General features: G+C 46.6%; 1 protein-coding gene across 1 annotated transcript; it reads left to right on the top strand.

The window, feature by feature from the left end:
* Positions 1–1,696: 1,696 nt before the first annotated feature.
* On the top strand, positions 1,697–19,974 carry LOC135505205 (protein unc-13 homolog D-like). Its single transcript, XM_064924368.1, is given in 35 exon segments — positions 1,697–1,869; positions 3,495–3,527; positions 3,672–3,722; positions 3,961–4,017; positions 4,142–4,249; positions 4,630–4,689; positions 4,998–5,064; positions 5,227–5,407; positions 6,261–6,305; positions 6,409–6,480; positions 6,622–6,691; positions 9,013–9,117; positions 9,375–9,467; positions 12,012–12,112; positions 12,194–12,311; positions 12,398–12,519; positions 12,801–12,891; positions 12,999–13,055; positions 13,186–13,283; positions 13,545–13,596; positions 13,726–13,856; positions 14,304–14,424; positions 15,618–15,770; positions 16,165–16,260; positions 16,465–16,671; positions 16,806–16,880; positions 17,926–18,005; positions 18,179–18,243; positions 18,246–18,292; positions 18,526–18,597; positions 18,736–18,819; positions 18,908–19,028; positions 19,141–19,264; positions 19,495–19,700; positions 19,775–19,974. Coding segments are annotated over 35 exon segments (3,336 nt in total). The 5' UTR covers positions 1,697–1,806; the 3' UTR covers positions 19,885–19,974.
* The last annotated feature ends 550 nt before the right edge of the window (positions 19,975–20,524 follow it).

The raw sequence follows: 20,524 nt of genomic DNA on the forward strand, positions 1-20,524 counted from the left end.
TGACCTCGCCTTCTGGATGATAGCGGGGTGAACAGGCAGTGGCTCGGGTGGTTGTTGTCCTTGATGATCTTTATGGCCTTCCTGTAACATCGGGTGGTGTAGGTGTCCTGGAGGGCAGGTAGTTTGCCCCCGGTGATGCGTTGTGCAGACCTCACTACCCTCTGGAGAGCCTTACGGTTGTGGGAGGAGCAGTTGCCGTACCAGGCGTTGATACAGCCCGCCAGGATGCTCTCGATTGTGCATCTGTAGAAGTTTGTGAGTGCTTTTAGTGACAAGCCGAATTTCTTCAGCCTCCTGAGGTTGAAGAGGCGCTGCTGTGCCTTCTTCACGATGCTGTCTGTGTGGGTGGACCAATTCAGTTTGTCTGTGATGTGTATGCCGAGGAACTTAAAACTTACTACCCTCTCCACTACTGTTCCATCGATGTGGATAGGGGGGTGTTCCCTCTGCTGGAACAGTCCGTGTAGTCCGTGCTATTTGGGATCCTTGGGACGTCCGTAGCCCATTGGAGTTGAATTGTAAAATGGTTAAAGGTTAGATAAAGGTTAAAGATTAGATAAGGAATAGCTCTATAATCTCTTAATACTTGCCTCCAGAGAGAGTGGACGACATTAGAAAGATGTAATTAACCTCAGTGAATTTCTTTGCCATGCTGTTTTTAGTTAATGCAGCATTTAAGAGTGTTGGGCCAGTAACAGAAAGATTGCTGGTTTGAATCCCCGAGCCGACTCGGTGAAAAATCTGTCTTTGTGCTCTTGAGCAATGCACTCAACCCTACTGTAATTCGATTTGGATAAGAACATCTGCTAAATGACTAAATTGTCAATATTAACAGTTGATTTCAAAAGAGCGCTCCCGAAAATGTAGAGTACTTACTGAAACAGGAGGGTGAAAGTGCTCATGGTCTCTTCATTTTGTGGACACCATATATTTGTTGACGAGGACACAACCATGTGTGTAGGCTACTCCTCCCTGTATGTCAGGAAAAAGCACAACTCAACAAAGACAAAGTGTAACATCAAAAAACAGCTAGCCTGCATTATTACCCCCTTTGCCCGCACACACACACACACACACACACACACACACACACACACACACACACACACACACACACACACACACACACACACACACACACACACACACACACACACACACAGAGTCAGTGTTTTACTGTGTGGGTATACGTGTGTATGTGTTAGCCACATTCAGATTGAGCTTGCATATTCAGCCTACCAGGGGTGATAGGTACTTTTTGTGGTCAGCGCAGGCTGCAAAAGCCCATGTTGCTGCCCACCTTCTTTAGCAGTGGGTTTCTGAGAAGCTCTTCTCCTGACTGTAATTGGTGCACTGGTTTACTGTGCAGGGGTTGACCTCCCAACTTCCAAGTTTAATCCTTTGTTATATCTCATGCCATGCTTTTTATGTAAAAGGATTACTGTTGTGGACATTTCCATGCCTAATGCAAATCAACCATGTACATTATTTACATGTAATTGTCGTTCCTAATCCACAAATAACAGGACATAGCCATTTGTTTTTCTGGGTTTGTTTGTCCGTTTATGCATGTGTTGTGTTTGTGTGTGCATGCGAGAGAGGAAGAGAGAGATGAAGAAACAGAAAGTCACAGCAACCATCTTCAACAGGAAATGATGCCTTCCTGCTAAGTGACAGCTCGGCACCACTCTGCACTACTCTCTTGTATAACCTCTCACTGCCTCCCATTCCTTTAAACACAGCAGAAAACCTTCAGCCACACAGCCTCAGCAGAAAAGGGTATTTGGCTGTTCATCCACCTCAACCATGATGCCAAGCCAGGATGGGCTGTCCACAATTGGAGACAACCTGCTGCAACCTCCCGATCAGGCAAGTACCAAACTTTGTCATGTTACAAATAAGTTAATTTAATACAGTGAGGTCCAAAAGTGACCATTTTGTTGTTGGCTCTGCACTACAGAACATTTGGATTTCATATTGAATGAACCTTTTACGAATTACATCAGTTTTTGTACATAGTCCCTTCGTTTTAGGGAAACAAAAGTATTTGGACAAATTCACTTCTATTGTATTAAAGTAGTGAAAGGTTTAGTATTAGTAGAATTTGTCCAATTACTTTTGGTTCCCTAAAATAGGGGACTTTGTACAAAAAGTGTTGTAATTTGAACTGTTCAGCCAATATGGATGAAAATACCTTAAAATTAAAGCTGACTAGCTGCACGTTAACCTCATAGTCATTGTATCATTTCATATCCAAAGTGCTGGAGTACAGAGCCAAAATGACAACAACAATTGTCACTGTCCAAATACCTCTGGACCTGACTGTATGTTTTTTTCTCATTTGTCTGTAATAAGGATCAAAATAGATCCACGGCATTCCTCTTCTGTGAAAGACATTCATCGTATTGGTATTGGCCCAATTTATTAGGAAGGGGTTCAATTACATGTTGCCACTATGGACATCATCGGGTTCCAATGTGTGTGTATGTGTTGGGGGTATGATGCCCTCTCGGATGACAGTTTGGGATGATGGCCTCAAAAAAAAAAAAAACGGATGCTGAGGTCAAATCGTTTTTTGCGAAACTTTATTTTCACCATCACTGAAATGCTCTTCTGTTTTGAGTGACTTGAACATATCCTTGTAATTGAGCTGAAAATGTGTCATGATCATTGATGTTTTGATAAGACGAACTGACTGATGTCTATAATGAATGCACTCGTTCTGTGAGTGTTACATGCAGTCCATTTGGTATTCTAAGATAAGATCCCACTTTGCTTAAAACTGGTTCAATTGACGTTGTTTCCACATTCCACATAAAAATGTGATGACATTGAATCAACATGGAAAACTCATTATATTAAAAAAAAAAAATCCTAAACGTAATGGAATTTAGTATGTTTTTCCCCAAACTTTTAACCTAAATCTAATGACAATATGACAATTTTGGTTGATTTCACATTGAATTCGTTAGTTAACAACTTAACCAAATGTCAATGAAGACTAGACGTTGAAATGATGTCTGTGTCTAGTGGGATGTGACTGTGAAACATACTTCGGCATGATCAGTGTTTCGGGAAATCAGATGACACAGAGGGAGGTGTTTTCACTTCTCATAGAAGAACCACAGACGAGAAATCCATAGTTTTGATACCCGCGTGTCTGTGAGTGCATGTGTGTGTGTATGTGTGTATTGCATTCCTGTTTTATCTGTGTCCTTGTCAGATCTTTCTTATCCTATCCTATATTTTTTTGTTCTGAAACTGGAGACGAGTAGTTCCCGTATTGCCTCACATGAGGAAGTCCCTGACCTAACTAGTGTCACCCTGCTATTTGCATGAGATATTTCCACATTAAAAACACAGACATTTCTCAAGCTCCCCACTGTTGCACTGTTGATATGTCACAGCAAGTACAGTTGGCCCGTCTATAGTGTAGGGCCACGGGTTTCCTGACCACCAGTGGCTAAACTGCGTTGTTTCTCTTCCACATACAGGCTCGTGGCTCAACCAGGAACAGACAGAGACAGGTACAGTGAGCAGAACCTCTCCACTTCAACGACATATTTTAAATATGCCAGAAATACGAATGCTATTTTGCCATACATGTTTTCCACAAACAAGGGTTACTGTATATTGTGTGTAACTGCCCTCCTCCTCCCCCTCCTTCTCAGAGCTCCCCTGCCCGTAAACTGGGGATGACCAGGAGACAGAAGGACAAGAGGGTAGGTCCAGCTCCTATTTTCTCCACATAAGGACTAATGTTGTTAATAACCAGTATGAGCCAAAGCCTGATGCAATAAATATCATAATCAACGATGCCGTGTCTTGTTTGTATCTGCCATGATCAAATAAACTACTAAGTAGGCTCGTACACAAGAACTTCACGAACTGTGACTTTGGGACTTCAGCACTTCCTGAATTAAGAACCCACAGTAGATAACAGGATGGATGTACTTTCAGGACTTTAAAGAGAATGAGAACCCAGAAGAGAAGGAGAAGAGACACAAGGAGCAAGAGGTATCATCGCTATAACAGAATAATTCTGCTCGTTTTCATAGACTTTTTAGCTACAGGAGGTGGCACATTAGTATGTCGTTTAAGAGACCCTATTAAAGGTTGATGTTTGTTGCCCTCCCCCCAGCTCAAGCCGCTGTATAAAGAACTGCTGTACACCATCATCCACAAGCTGGGGAAGCCAGCCTCAGCAGAGGTCTTTACTGATAACCAGCTGCACCAATACATCAGAGAGGTGACAACCAAACACTCAACTTACTCTATTCTAACCCTCTCACAGATATGACATCTAACCAAACACTCTCAACTTACTCTATTCTAACCCTCTCACAGACATGACATCTAACCAAACACTCTCAACTTACACAGAACACAGACATGACATCTAACCAAACACTCTCAACTTACTCTATTCTAACCCTCTCACAGACATGACATCTAACCAAACACTCTCAACTTACTCTATTCTAACCCTCTCACAGACAAGACATCTAACCAAACACTCTCAACTTACTCTATCCTAAACCTCTCACTGACCAAATGTGTTCTGATTATTTTATTGTCCAAATACTAATACAGTACCTTGTTGCTATCAAACCACCCCTCCCCCTTCAGGCTTTCTCTATGGCAGAGGATGAACACCAGAGTCTGACAGAGAGGGTCCAGAGCACAGAGGTGAGTACGCAGAGGAGTGTCATACTTCTAGGAGAAGACATTTGACCCAGCAGTATTTACCTATACAGCATCTAAGGGGGTTATGTCCACAGGAGGTTGGTGGCATCTTAATTGGGGACAACAGGACTGTGGTAATGACTGGAATGGAATCAGTGGAGTGGTATCAAATACATCAAACACATTGGTTTCCATGGTTTCCAGGTGTTTGATACCATTCCGTTTGCTCCGTTCCAGCCGTTATTATGAGCTGTTCTCCCCTCAGCAGCCTCCAATGGTTCTGTCATACGAAGTCTGAGTCTTGTCCACAGCCTCCAGTCTACTGTCTGATGGCCACTGTGAAGGAAGCCAAGGGCATCCTGGGAAAAGACATCAGTGGTACGTCATACTTCAGATCTGTGAACACAATCAAATGTACTTCAACTACTTTGGTTATCTGGAGGCGTCCAAGAGAGTTCTGGATTTAGGTTGGTCCGTTTAGGAACCGCAGATCTAACAGTTGTGGTCTGTGAATCCTCCGGTGTGATGTGTTGTCCCCAGGTTTCAGTGACCCATACTGTTTGCTGACCATCCTGGAGGATGAGAAGGAGAGCAAGACACGACGGTCCAGATCTAAACCCCGTAAAGCCGTGGTGAAGGACGCCGTCTCAGACGAGGAGGTTTACACCACAGAAACCAAGAAACAGACCCTCAACCCCATCTGGAACCAAACCTTCGTACTGTGCGTGAAGGAACATTTAGATAGAACCTATGTTCTATGTTCTATTTGTTATTTTATTAGGATCCCCATTAACTGTTGCAAAAGCAGCAGCTACACTTCCTGGGGTCCACACAAAACTTGAAACATAATACAGAACATTAATAGACGAGAACAGCTCAAGGACAGAACTACATACATTTAAAAATGACACAAGTAGCCTACATATCAATACATACACACAAACTGTCTAGGTCACACAGGGGAGAGGCGTTGTGCCATGAGGTGTTGCTCTATCTGTTACATACATAGAACACACCTATGAGTTTACATAGGGTGCCTTGAAATAGCCTGGTCCCAGTTTGTACTGCCTTGAACGTCCTGTTAGCCTGGTCTCAGATCAGTTTGTACTGCCTTGAACGTCCTGATAGCCTGGTCCCAGATCAGTTTGTACTGCCTTGAACGTCCTGTTAGCCTGGTCCCAGATCAGTTTGTACTGCCTTGAACGTCCTGTTAGCCTGGTCCCAGATTAGTTTGTACTGCCTTGAACGTCCTGTTAGCCTGGTCTCAGATCAGTTTGTACTGCCTTGAACGTCCTGTTAGCCTGGTCTCAGATCAGTTTGTACTGCCTTGAACGTCCTGATAAAATAAACACTGAAGCTACTCATGTAGTGTCTTTTATTTGTATTTCAGTTTATTATTATTATTTTAGGGTGTAGATCAGCTTTAATAGTGCAGATAGATTGTGGCTTCTATCAATGTAATTGTCTGCATCATTTCCAATCCCCCATTTTTTGTAAATATATATATATTATTTTAAATCTATTAAGTGTCTTTCATGAAGATTATAAACCTCTCTCTTCCCCTGGGCTGGTAGGGAGTTTGAAGAAACTGATGGGGCAAGCTTCCACATGGAGATGTGGTGAGTAAACCAGTAGTCTACTGTTTGTGAGTCGGCTTGAAGGAAAAGAAACAAATAGAAAATCTTTTTCCATATTAATGTCTGATCAATCTCTCTCTCGTAGGGACAGGGATGAGGAGGTGTCTCTGGCACAGAAGCTTGAAGAGATCAGAACCAACTTCCATGGACTGAGGAGGTAGAGCTCACACACACATACACGCACGCACACACGTACGCACGCACGCCCCCACACACACACGCACGCACGCACGCACACACGTACGCACGTACGTACACACACAATATCCCAATGTTGATTGTTTATGTTCCCATTCAGGATGATCAAGGATGCTAAGAAATTAAAAGGCCAGGATGATTTCTTGGGAAACATTGTTCTGAGACTGAAGGTAAAGCAGTTTCTACACACACGCTCACCCACCATGACGCTCAACCACCATGACGCTCACCCGCCATGACGCTCAACCGCCATGACGCTCACCCACCATGACGCTCAACCACCATGACGCTCAACCACCATGACGCTCACCCACCATGACGCTCACCCACCATGACGCTCAACCACCATGACGCTCACCCACCATGACGCTCACCCACCATGACGCTCAACCGCCATGACGCCACCCACCATGACGCCACCCACCATGACGCTCACCACCATGACGCTCAACCACCATGACGCTCAACCACCATGACGCTCACCCACCATGACGCTCAACCACCATGACGCTCACCCACCATGACGCTCACCCACCATGACGCTCACCACCATGACGCTCACCCACCATGACGCCACCCACCATGACGCTCAACCACCATGACGCTCATCCACCATGACGCTCACCCACCATGACGCCACCCACCATGACGCTCACCCACCATGACGCTCACCCACCATGACGCTCAACCACCATGACGCTCAACCACCATGACGCTCACCCACCATGACGCTCAACCACCATGACGCTCACCCACCATGACGCTCACCCACCATGACGCTCACCCACCATGACGCCACCACCATGACGCTCACCCACCATGACGCTCACCCACCATGACGCCACCCACCATGACGCCAACCACCATGACGCTCATCCACCATGACGCTCACCCACCATGACGCCACCCACCATGACGCTCACCCACCATGACGCTCACCCACCATGACGCACCCACCATGACGCTCAACCACCATGACGCTCAACCACCATGACGCTCACCCACCATGACGCTCACCCACCATGACGCTCACCCACCATGACGCTCACCCACCATGACGCTCACCCACCATGACGCTCACCCACCATGACGCTCACCCACCATGACGCTCAACCACCATGACGCTCAACCACCATGACGCTCACCCACCATGACGCTCAACCACCATGACGCTCACCCACCATGACGCTCACCACCATGACGCTCACCCACCATGACGCTCACCACCATGACGCTCACCCACCATGACGCCACCCACCATGACGCTCACCCACCATGACGCTCACCCACCATGACGCTCACCCACCATGACGCTCACCCACCATGACGCTCACCCACCATGACGCTCAACCACCATGACGCTCAACCACCATGGCGCTCAACCACCATGGCGCTCACCCACCATGGCGCTCACCCACCATGACGCTCAACCACCATGACGCTCACCCACCATGACGCTCAACCACCATGACGCTCACCCACCATGACGCTCACCCACCATGACGCCACCACCATGACGCTCACCCACCATGACGCTCAACCACCATGACGCTCACCCACCATGACGCTCAACCACCATGACGCTCACCCACCATGACGCTCACCCACCATGACGCCACCCACCATGACGCTCAACCACCATGACGCTCAACCACCATGACGCTCACCCACCATGACGCTCACCCACCATGACGCTCAACCACCATGACGCTCACCCACCATGACGCTCAACCACCATGACGCTCACCCACCATGACGCCAACCACCATGACGCTCAACCACCATGACGCTCACCCACCATGACGCTCACCACCATGACGCTCACCCACCATGACGCTCAACCACCATGACGCTCACCCACCATGGCGCTCACCCACCATGACGCTCACCACCATGACGCTCAACCACCATGACGCTCACCCACCATGACGCTCAACCACCATGACGCTCACCCACCATGACGCTCACCCACCATGACGCTCACCCACCATGACGCTCACCCACCATGACGCTCAACCACCATGACGCTCACCCACCATCACGCTCAACCACCATGACGCTCACCCACCATGACGCTCAACCACCATGACGCTCACCCACCATGACGCTCACCCACCATGACGCTCAACCACCATGACTCTCACCCACCATGACGCTCACCCACCATGACGCTCAACCACCATGACGCTCACCCACCATGACGCTCAACCACCATGACGCTCACCCACCATGACGCTCACCCACCATGACGCTCACCCACCATGACGCTCACCCACCATGACGCTCAACCACCATGACGCTCACCCACCATGACGCTCACCCACCATGACGCTCACCCACCATGACGCTCACCCACCATGACGCTCAACCACCATGACGCTCACCCACCATGACGCTCACCCACCATGACGCTCACCTACCATGACGCTCATCAAGTAACGCTCCCAGTATGTGTGTGTGTGTGTGTGTGTGTGTGTGTGTGTGTGTGTAGGACCTGCATTGTACAGAGGATAACTGGTATGTCCTGGAGCCTAGAACAGAGACGTATCCAGATCGGGGCCAGTGTCATCTGCAGCTCAAATTCACCCACAAAGAGGTATGGAGCTCAAGTCCTTCTACAGCTCTCTAGTAGCACATGAAGTTACAACATAATGTAATGAACACATAAAACCAACCATGTCAATTTAAATATATGGTCAGACTGATGAGAGAAACGCCCAAAGAGCAGGGTGGTTTTTCTCTAACAGAAACTTTGAGATATGTGGGATTTTTTTGTAAGAGAGAGTTGATCTAGTTTGTGATCTACTGGATGACAAAGAAACCTACTCATTACAATGTGTTTCTCTGTGACAGAGAGACGGGACATTGAGTGCAGGTCGTAGTGCCTACGTCAACTACTGTGGGATTCTACAGCAGTTTGTTCAGTCACACATCTCTAAGCAACAGGTAACAGTTTGTCCAGTCACACATCTCTAAGCAACAGGTAACAGTTTGTCCAGTCACACATCTCTAAGCAACAGGTAACCGTTTGTCCAGTCACACATCTCTAAGCAACAGGTAACAGTTTGTCCAGTCACACATCTCTAAGCAACAGGTAACAGTTTGTCCAGTCACACATCTCTAAGCAACAGGTAACTGTTTGTCCAGTCACACATCTCTAAGCAACAGGTAACAGTTTGTCCAGTCACACATCTCTAAGCAACAGGAAACAGTTTGTACAGTCACACATCTCTAAGCAACAGGTAACTGTTTGTCCAGTCACACATCTCTAAGCAACAGGTAACTGTTTGTCCAGTCACACATCTCTAAGCAACAGGTAACAGTTTGTCCAGTCACACATCTCTAAGCAACAGGAAACAGTTTGTACAGTCACACATCTCTAAGCAACAGGAAACTGTTTGTCCAGTCATACATCTCTCAATTCAGTTTGAACATCTGACAGTCATACATGGTTCATCTGTGAAAGCAATACACCTCTCTCCCAGGGTAGTGTACATCTAGTGGTTCATCTGTGAAGGCAATACACCTCTCTCTCCCCCAGGGTAGTATACATCTAGTGGTTCATCTGTGAAGGCAATACACCTCTCTCTCCCCCAGGGTAGTATACATCTAGTGGTTCATCTGTGAAGGCAATACACCTCTCGCTCCCCCAGGGTAGTGTACATCTAGTGGTTCATCTGTGAAGGCAATACACCTCTCTCTCCCCAGGGTAGTGTACATCTAGTGGTTCATCTGTGAAGGCAATACCTCTCTCTCCCCCAGGGTAGTGTACATCTAGTGGTTCATCTGTGAAGGCAATACACCTCTCTCTCCCCAGGGTAGTGTACATCTAGTGGTTCATCTGTGAAGGCAATACACCTCTCTCTCCCCAGGGTAGTGTACATCTAGTGGTTCATCTGTGAAGGCAATACACCTCTCTCTCCCCCAGGGTACATATATACATCTAGTGGTTCATCTGTGAAGGCAATACACCTCTCTCCCCCCAGGGTAGTATACATCTAGTGGTTCATCTGTGAAGGCAATACACCTCTCGCTCCCCCAGGGTAGTGTACATCTAGTGGTTCATCTGTGAAGGCAAAGAGGGTAGTGTACATCTAGTGGTTCATCTGTGAAGGCAATACACCTCTCTCTCCCCAGGGTAGTGTACATCTAGTGGTTCATCTGTGAAGGCAATACACCTCTCTCTCCCCAGGGTAGTATACATCTAGTGGTTCATCTGTGAAGGCAATACACCTCTCTCTCCCCCAGGGTAGTGTACATCTAGTGGTTCATCTGTGAAGGCAATACACCTCTCTCTCCCCCAGGGTAGTATACATCTAGTGGTTCATCTGTGAAGGCAATACACCTCTCGCTCCCCCAGGGTAGTGTACATCTAGTGGTTCATCTGTGAAGGCAATACACCGCTCTCTCCCCCAGGGTAGTATACATCTAGTGGTTCATCTGTGAAGGCAATACACCTCTCTCTCCCCCAGGGTAGTATACATCTAGTGGTTCATCTGTGAAGGCAATACACCTCTGTCCCCCCAGGGTAGTGTACATCTAGTGGTTCATCTGTGAAGGCAATACACCTCTCTCCCCCAGGGTAGTATACATCTAGTGGTTCATCTGTGAAGGCAATACACCTCTCTCTCCCCCCAGGGTAGTGTACATCTAGTGGTTCATCTGTGAAGGCAATACACCTCTCTCCCCCAGGGTAGTATACATCTAGTGGTTCATCCAATACCCGGGTAGTTATCTAGTGGTTCATCTGTGAAGCAATACACTAGTGGTTCATCTGTGAAGGCAATACATCCCCCCCCAGGGTAGTATACATCTAGTGGTTCATCTGTGAAGGCAATACACCGCTCTCTCCCCCAGGGTAGTATACATCTAGTGGTTCATCTGTGAAGGCAATACACCTCTCTCTCCCCCAGGGTAGTATACATCTAGTGGTTCATCTGTGAAGGCAATACACCTCTCTCTCCCCCAGGGTAGTATACATCTAGTGGTTCATCTGTGAAGGCAATACACCTCTCTCTCCCCCAGGGTAGTATACATCTTGGTTCATCTGTGAAGGCACACACTCTCTCTCCTAGTGGTTCCCAGGGTAGTATACATCTAGTGGTTCATCTGTGAAGGCAATACACCTCTCTTCCCCCAGGGTAGTATACATCTAGTGGTTCATCTGTGAAGGCAATACACCTCTCTCCCCCAGGGTAGTATACATCTAGTGGTTCATCTGTGAAGGCAATACACCTCTCTCCCCCAGGGTAGTATACATCTAGTGGTTCATCTGTGAAGGCAATACACCTCTCTCTCCCCAGGGTAGTATACATCTAGTGGTTCATCTGTGAAGGCAACATACATCTGTGAAGGCAATACACCTCTCTCTCCCCCAGGGTAGTGTACATCTAGTGGTTCATCTGTGAAGGCAATACACCTCTCTCTCCCCCAGGGTAGTATACATCTAGTGGTTCATCTGTGAAGGCAATACACCTCTCTCTCCCCCAGGGTAGTGGTCCGTGGAAAGGAGACTTGTGTGGGGAAGGACAGACCCTGTTGGAACTATACGCCACTCAGAATGACCTCTCACCTTTCCTGCAGGATCTGGCGTAAGTACCACACACACTCAACACACACGCACACACTCACACACGCACACACTCACGTACACGTTGACATATGTCTTACAGGAAGTGGGTGGCCTACAGTAAACTTTACCAGAGTTTAGAGGTGGACTCCTCACTGCTACTGCAGCAGCTGACCAGTATAGAGTACCACTGGCACCAACAGGAGCTGCCCTACCAACAGGTAAAACAGTTCTTCCTTTCCTTATTTGACATATTATACACTGTATATTATTTACTAATGAAATAACCACATTGACATACATGCAGAAACAGGAGCTAGGGGACTCTCTCCATGGTTTCCTGCAGTACGGACTGTGTCTCGTGGCCAAATACAGAGACATATTTCCCCCAACGCAGGACGCTAACCCTCGCCTACACACACTACTCAGGTACCCTGCTGCGAGGTGTGTGTGTGTGTGTGTGTGTGTGTGTGTGTGTGTGTGTGTGTGTGTGTGTGTGTGTGTGTGTGTGTGTGTGTGTGTGTGTGCGTGTGTGCGTGCGTGCGTGCGTGCGTGCGTGCGTGCGTGCGTGCGTGCGTCTGTGTGTGTGTGTGTGTGTGTGTGCGTGCGTGCGTGCGTGCGTGTGTGTGTGTCTGTGTGTGTGTCTGTGTGTATGTGTGTCATATAGTATGTGTTTAAAACACATCTGATGAACAAACTGTGTGTTTTAGAATCCTGTCTCAGATATGTAAGACGCGGGCGTTTCAGAAGCTGAACCCGGCTCAGTTTGACCTGCACGACGAGGTCAATGACGCGGTGCACGTGAGTACATGTCGAAAGACCACTTTAAAGACCGCAGTTAATATGGTATGAACTATCTGTTAAACGATCCACAGAGCTGTTGGACTGAAAGTCTTTGTTTTCCTCAGTGTGGTACACAGGAGTGGTTCTCCATTAAGAAGGGATTACACCAGCCCATGACCAAGGTAGGCTGCAGACAAACAACGAGACCCCTCACACATATCACTTTCAAAATAACATCAAGCATTTATTTACCCACATTCTGTAACTTTATCTCTCTTTCCATCCCCACCCTCCCCTTCCTCCCCTTACCAGGACATGACAGAGACCGTGAGTGCCCTCTCGAGGCTGATAGGTGAAGTGCAGGAGGACATCAAGCACAACAAGGACAGCTGGAATAGAGTGTTTGTCAGGTAGGAGACACACAGTAGGAGACACACAGAACGACTGTATGGAGCGAGGTCACATTAGAGGGTTTATCAGGTAGGAGACAGACGAACACACAGAACGACTGTATGGAGGGAGGTCACATTAGAGGGTTTATCAGGTAGGAGACAGACGAACACACAGAACGACTGTATGGAGGGAGGTCACATTATCTGTCTTTAATACGAAGAAGGTCTGACTGTTAATCACATGAACGGACTTGAATGTGTTTCTCTCTCTCTGTGTAGTGCTGTGCAGGTTGATGTGTTCACTATAGTCTACCAAAAGCTGGACTCACTGGTAAGTGGCTGTGAAAGATAACTGCATTACTCCCTACCTCTCTTCCTCCCCCTCTCCACTGTGTAACTCACTGCTTCTCTCTCTCTGTGTCTCTGTGTCTCTCTGTGTCTTTCTCTCTCTCTCTCTCAGTTGGCGGGGGAGGTGAGGGACACCTTAAACCAACTGGAGGGTAAGATGGAGCAAAGTCTAGCCAATGGCTTGTTCCCTCTCTACCTGAGTCTACAGGCCATCCACAAAGACAAGGCCTTCCTACAGAAAAGGTCAGAGGTTACTCCCTTATATGGTCAGACAGTAGCAACAAACTCTGTTAGCCGCATGCATGTGAGTCCGCACTCAACTTTCTGCTGTTTTCCCCTTCAGTTAACACTATCAACATTTTGCTCAACTGTGGGAATTTTAATTGTAATATACCGAAACAAAATAAACTATGCTAGATTTAGTATGCAAAACCAACTATTCCATTGGCAAGCACAACTCAGGCCCGTACACAGACGGGGGGTCAAAACCAATCAGAGCTGAAGGAGGCCTATATGCAAATAGCGATGGACAAATATGTATCTGTGCCAGTCACTTTGAACTGGACTGTGTTTATAGCATGATTATCCATGCCCCGATGAATGGAGGCAGGGTGTGAAACTCAATATTAGGAAGGTGTTCCTAATGTTTGGTACACTCAGTGTAGAGCTAAGGCTGTTGCGTTGTTTCAGTGTTAAACCGTTGGAGCTGACTAACTTCCATGAGGGCTTCCGTGAGGCGCTTCCCTATTGGTTGAACAAGGCCTTCAGCACCACTCAGGACAGGGTGGAGAGAGCTGTGCAGGTGGACCAGGTAACATGCTGTAATAACATAACACCTCATGAAGCAGTATAATTAAGCAGTAAGGCCCAATGGGATGTGGTATATGGCCAATATACCACGGCAAAGGGCAGTTCTTAGGCAGGACGCATCGCAGAGTGGTATATTGGCTATCACAAACCTCCGAGGTGACTTATTGCTATTATAAACTGGTTACCAAACGTAATTAGAGCAGTACAAATAAATGTTTTGTCATGCCTGTGGTATACGGTCTGATATACCACTGCTGTCAGCCAATCAGCATTCAGGACTCAAACCAGCCTAGTTTATAGAATAGATACCAGGTAATATTTACTGTACAACTTGAAGCTAGGGTGAGATACTCAACCCGTCCCCCTACCAGGTAATATTTACTGTACACCTTAAAGCTATGTGAGATACTCAACCCGTCCCCCTACCAGGTAATATTTACTGTACACCTTAAAGCTAGGGTGAGATACTCAACCCGTCCCCCTACCAGGTAATATTTACTGTACACCTTAAAGCTATGTGAGATACTCAACCCGTCCCCCTACCAGGTAATATTTACTGTACACCTTAAAGCTATGTGAGATACTCAACCCGTCCCCCTACCAGGTAATATTTACTGTACACCTTGAAGCTAGGGTGAGATACTCAACCCGTCCCCCTACCAGGTAATATTTACTGTACACCTTAAAGCTATGTGAGATACTCAACCCGTCCCCCTACCAGGTAATATTTACTGTACACCTTAAAGCTAGGGTGAGATACTCAACCCGTCCCCCTACCAGGTAATATTTACTGTACACCTTAAAGCTATGTGAGATACTCAACCCGTCCCCCTACCAGGTAATATTTACTGTACACCTTAAAGCTATGTGAGATACTCAACCCGTCCCCCTACCAGGTAATATTTACTGTACACCTTAAAGCTATGTGAGATACTCAACCCATCCCCCTACCAGGTAATATTTACTGTACACCTTAAAGCTATGTGAGATACTCAACCCGTCCCCCTACCAGGTAATATTTACTGTACACCTTAAAGCTATGTGAGATACTCAACCCGTCCCCCTACCAGGTAATATTTACTGTACACCTTAAAGCTATGTGAGATACTCAACCCGTCCCCCTACCAGGTAATATTTACTGTACACCTTAAAGCTATGTGAGATACTCAACCCGTCCACCCTCTCTTCCCCCAGCTGCAGCCGCTTCAGTTGGGGATGGTGCCCATCAAACACAGCTCATCAGCCGTAGACCTGGTGGCCTGTGTCCAGCCCATCTGTCAGCTGTGGGAGCAGCTCTCCTGGCCAGACCCTGAGGAGGCCTTTATGCTAATGGTCAAACTCACTGAGGTAGTTCGTCACAAAAAAATGCGTGATCATGCAAATACACATATTATCTCATCATAATCAGACAAGAATGTGCTCTATCATACTTGGGGCTCCCGAGTGGCGCAGTGGTCTAAGACACTGCATCTCAGTGCAGCGTCACTGCAGTACCTGGTTCAAATCCAGGCTGCATCACTGCAGTACCTGGTTCAAATCCAGCCTGCATCACATCCGGCTGTGATTGGAGTCCCATAGGGCAGTGCACAATTGACCGAGCATTGTCTGGGTTTGGTCGTCATTGTAAATAAGAAGTTGTTCTCAATTGACTTGCCTAGTTAAATAAAGGTATAAAATACACACGTTTAATATTGTTGATATACAAGATTGAGCTCATTTTAATGTGTGTGTGTGTGTTCAGGACGTGTGTAAGATCGTGGTGAACTACTGTCGTATCCTGAAGGAGCGGGTCAGAGAGCTGTCTGAGAACTCTGACCACAGCAGTGCTGTCAACAAGGTGAAGGAATGAACCCTCCTACCTTCGTATCTCTTCCACTTTCATTCCTCTCTGCTCAATCTTTCTTCCCTCTTGTCCTTCCCTCTATATCTCCTTTTCTCTTAACTACATTCAAGTGAATGAATTGTGTTAATTGCCACCTCTCTGTGTCTCTCAATCTCGCCCCTCCTCTCCTCCCCCTCCCTCCCTCCACCCCCCCGCCAGCTGTGTGTAGTAGTGAATGACTTGGAACACCTGAGGTCGGTGCTGACCCACCTGCCCCAGCAGCTCAACTGGGCAGCGCTTCGAGAACGCACACGTCACGTGATAGAGGACCCTCAGTTCCACAACGTGCTCCCCTCACAGCTGCAGCATGCACAGGGGGTCCTCAGCAGAGAGATACGCTCTGCCTTAGAGACCGTTGGACGGAAGGTAGAAGGAGAGAGGGCTGGGGAGGGTTTAGATAGAGCGGTTGCAAAAGAGACCCAGACCATATTGAGTAATTGGCCTATAGTCCCCTTCTTCAATATAGCATTTCAAGTCTCTCTGTCTCTTTCTCTCTCCAGCTGAATTCAGACATTGAGACATACGTCCGCAGCATGTCTACTCGACACAGACTCCCCTCCAAGTCCACTGAAGATGTAAGAACCTGTCATCATTAGCCATTTCCAATTCAGCGATACTGGATTTATAGACAACCATTTCCTTTTGTGTTATGATGATTAGGACTCTATGTATTGGGTATCATGTCACATTACCTAGACTTGACCCTTTATCTCCAGAAATTAGAATGAAAGCAATAGAGTACCACAGTATGAGTCATAATACCCATCAAATCTAGCGGTCAAACAAGGAAATGGTTCCAATCGTTATTTCCATAGAGGATTTTAGAAACACTTAAAAAAGGGCTTTTAGTGAATGCTCACCCTGGTGTGATGTTTTGATAACCGTGTAAATCTCTCTAGGACAAGCTGACATTTGTCAATACATTCACCGCCCCAAAATGAAATGCTAATTAGCTGCTAATATGGCTATCATACAGAACTACAAATGCCATGATGCTCTGGATGAGAGTGACGAATCGAGGCAAAGGTAAGAATCTCTGGATTAACGATCTAATATAAACTCAATTTAGGAATTAATAAATTGGCTACGTCTGTTTAAATTGACAAATCTGTAAACTCTCTTGGGCAAGTTTTAAATGTTCACAATAACTGTTAGAAACGGTGTCAGGTAGAACTTGCAGGATTTTGTAGTTTTGAACGATGTCTACTTTGATGCTAATTATAATTTTAGAATTTAAGTATAAATAGAGCCGACTATATTGATAAAAGTCACCTTGTCCTAGAGAGATTTACATGGTTAACAAAACCTCACACCAGGGTAAGACTTCACAAAACAAAGGGTTTCTAAAATCCCCTATGGGAAAACGATTGGAACCATTTCCTTGTTTGACCGCTAGGTTTTATGGGTATTATGACACTTCCACTGTGTGGCTCTATTGTCTGATGGTGCTAGACCATCTGACATAAAAATAAAAAAAATGGGAGAGTTTGTTAAAAACCTTTTATTTAAAGCTTTTCAAATCCAGGTCATGTGACATGATTGTCAGAAACACAGGGCCCTAGTTTACGATGGCTGATGTAAACCATGTCCCTGTACTGCTCCATACATCCACCATCCCAGGCTGTGGTTCCTCTGATGAAATATCTGGAGAAAGAGCTACAGTACATGAATGAGAACCTGGTCCAGGAGAACTTTAACAGGTGTATACACACACACACACACACACACCCCTGTAGTACCCAACACACACACTCACCTGTGGTTCAACCAGTACTGAGGATGTATTACCCTCTGTGTTCTTAGAGCAGTGGTTTACAAGCTTTTGAAATATTTTCATCTCCCCCCTTCCTTCCTTCCTTCCTTCCTTCCCTAGTCTGTTGACTCCGTTGTGGACTAACTCCATAAGAACCTTATACCAGGTGGCTACACAGCAGAAACAAGAGGGGGACTCATGGTGTTCTGTCAACGACTGCAGTACACACTCCAGGTTAGTATAGTACTACAGTACACACTTCAGGTTAGTATAGTACTGCAATACACACTCCAGGTTAGTATAGTACTGCAGTACACACTCCAGGTTAGTATAGTACTGCAATACACACTCCAGGTTAGTATAGTACTGCAATACACACTCCAGGTTAGTATAGTACTGCAATACACACTCCAGGTTAATACTTTCCTAAAAGTACACACTTCAGGACAATTCTGACTGTGTTGCAGTGTCTGGAGCAGTGTTTTTATGCTGAGGGGAACGGACTGCCACTGGAGACCCTACACACAGACGACTACAAAGTGAGTTCATGTTGGTTACATGGCACAGTATATTGTTAGAACTTGGTTCTATAAGGGCATGTAGAAAAAGGGTGACCTTGTGTTATGAACGCTGTACAATAACCCTCTCTCTTTCTGCGCTCTCCTCAATTCATTCAGACTCTGAAATCTCACTTGACACACAACTCTCTCAACTGCCAGCAGCTCATAGAGAAATTCCTGGATAGGAAAGTATGGGAACAGGTAAGAGTGTATTCTACTTGTGTTGTATAGCAGCGAAAAACCATAGCTATACAGAATACATTGGATTGAATCTGCATTTGTGTAACAGAAAGTTTACAGTGGAGAAAAGTATGGCGCGGTCACACTCATAGCATCCTACAGGAGGTCTGACCTTAGACTTAGAGTGGAAGTGTTGAATGCAGCGAATCTCCTACCCATGGACTCCAACGGTCAGTGGTTTCCTCTCCTTGTCCCTTTTACATCGACATAGATCAAGGCAAAGGACAAGACAGGTCTTCTTAAAGATCCGACATCTCTGGCGTCTCTCTCCCTCCTCTCCAGGTTCCAGTGATCCGTTTGTCCAGTTGTGTCTGGAGCCTCGTCATGTGTTCCCTGAGGTGGAGCCTCGCACCACCCAGATCAAGAACTGTGACCTCAACCCTCTGTTCGACGAGGCCTTCGAGTTGTAAGCCCTATAGCTCCAACTGCTGCCCCTTCCGTCGCTACATTGGTGGCAGCAGATAATCCAAGTCTCTCAGATCTTTGTTGAAAACATGTTATGAGTTACAACCACCTTTTCCACTTCAACCTTGTCTCCTGCCATTTCCTACCCCAGGAACTATACAGGTAATCAATCTCTCCCACATCCCCCTCTTTGTCTTCTTCTCCATGTACCCCCCTGCCTCCCTCCGTCAGTATGGTGTCAGTGGAGCAGTGTCAGGCTGCGGGGGCGTGTCTGGTGGTGACAGTGTTGGACTATGACACCCTGAGAACAGACGACTTCGAGGGGGAGGCCTTCCTGGCTTTGAGGGCAGTGCCGGGTGTCGGAGGGGGGCCAGGGCACCAGCCAGACCCTTCCCCGGCCCAGATACGCCTGCCGCTCACGCACCCCAAACCAAACGGTATGATCTAGAATTAAGTTGTGTGAAAATTAACACATACTTGCATGATACTGAAGCGTGCTCGTTTTGTCCAGATGACAGTATTCTGAAGCTGTTGGAGTCGAGGAGAGGAGAGAGGGAGGCCCAGGTGTTTGTGAAGAAACGCAGACAGAGAGAAAAACAGTCACAGGAGGAGAAACAATGAGCATAATAACAAAAATAGACATGTATTTTATTGTTATATACCAAAACAGACTCAATTAAACACTGTTGGTGGATGCAGTAAAGGGATGGACTGTGTGCCAGGTGTGTGTCTGTGTATAGTGCCGGTGCTCTCCACAGGGATCATGTCTTTTCACCGGATAGCAACACAAGCACACACACCCCTGCTGTATCCAAAGCAGAGGTGGTACCTGATAACTGGTGTGGTCAGTGCATGGGGCAATTACGACATACAAAAACAATGTATATTAAAGGCTGGTTGTTTGACAGAAACTAAATGGCATTTGAGTTAACATGAAGCACCTTGTTATTATATTAAACTAATATACATCATTTCAAAGACCACACAATTGACTAGTATATTTTTCAAGATTGTGTTGTTAACATGCCCCCATCTTTCCAGTTAAAGAATATTACAGACAGCAAACCTGAGAGTCAGTCACGTACAGAAACTAGTCCTAACACACACAGACGGCTTCATCCAAATAGTCTAAACAGGGCTGTCATTCCTTCATCTGTAATTTCTTTATAGACTTCCACCATATATTCCCTTCCTGTAGTTTCAGAGCAGCGCAAAGGGAGAGGAAGCCTTTTTAAACTACTGAGATGCCTATTTCTCCTCT

Source organism: Oncorhynchus masou, chromosome 18 (genome assembly GCF_036934945.1).
Source record: "Oncorhynchus masou masou isolate Uvic2021 chromosome 18, UVic_Omas_1.1, whole genome shotgun sequence".
Taxonomy (NCBI): domain Eukaryota; kingdom Metazoa; phylum Chordata; class Actinopteri; order Salmoniformes; family Salmonidae; genus Oncorhynchus; species Oncorhynchus masou.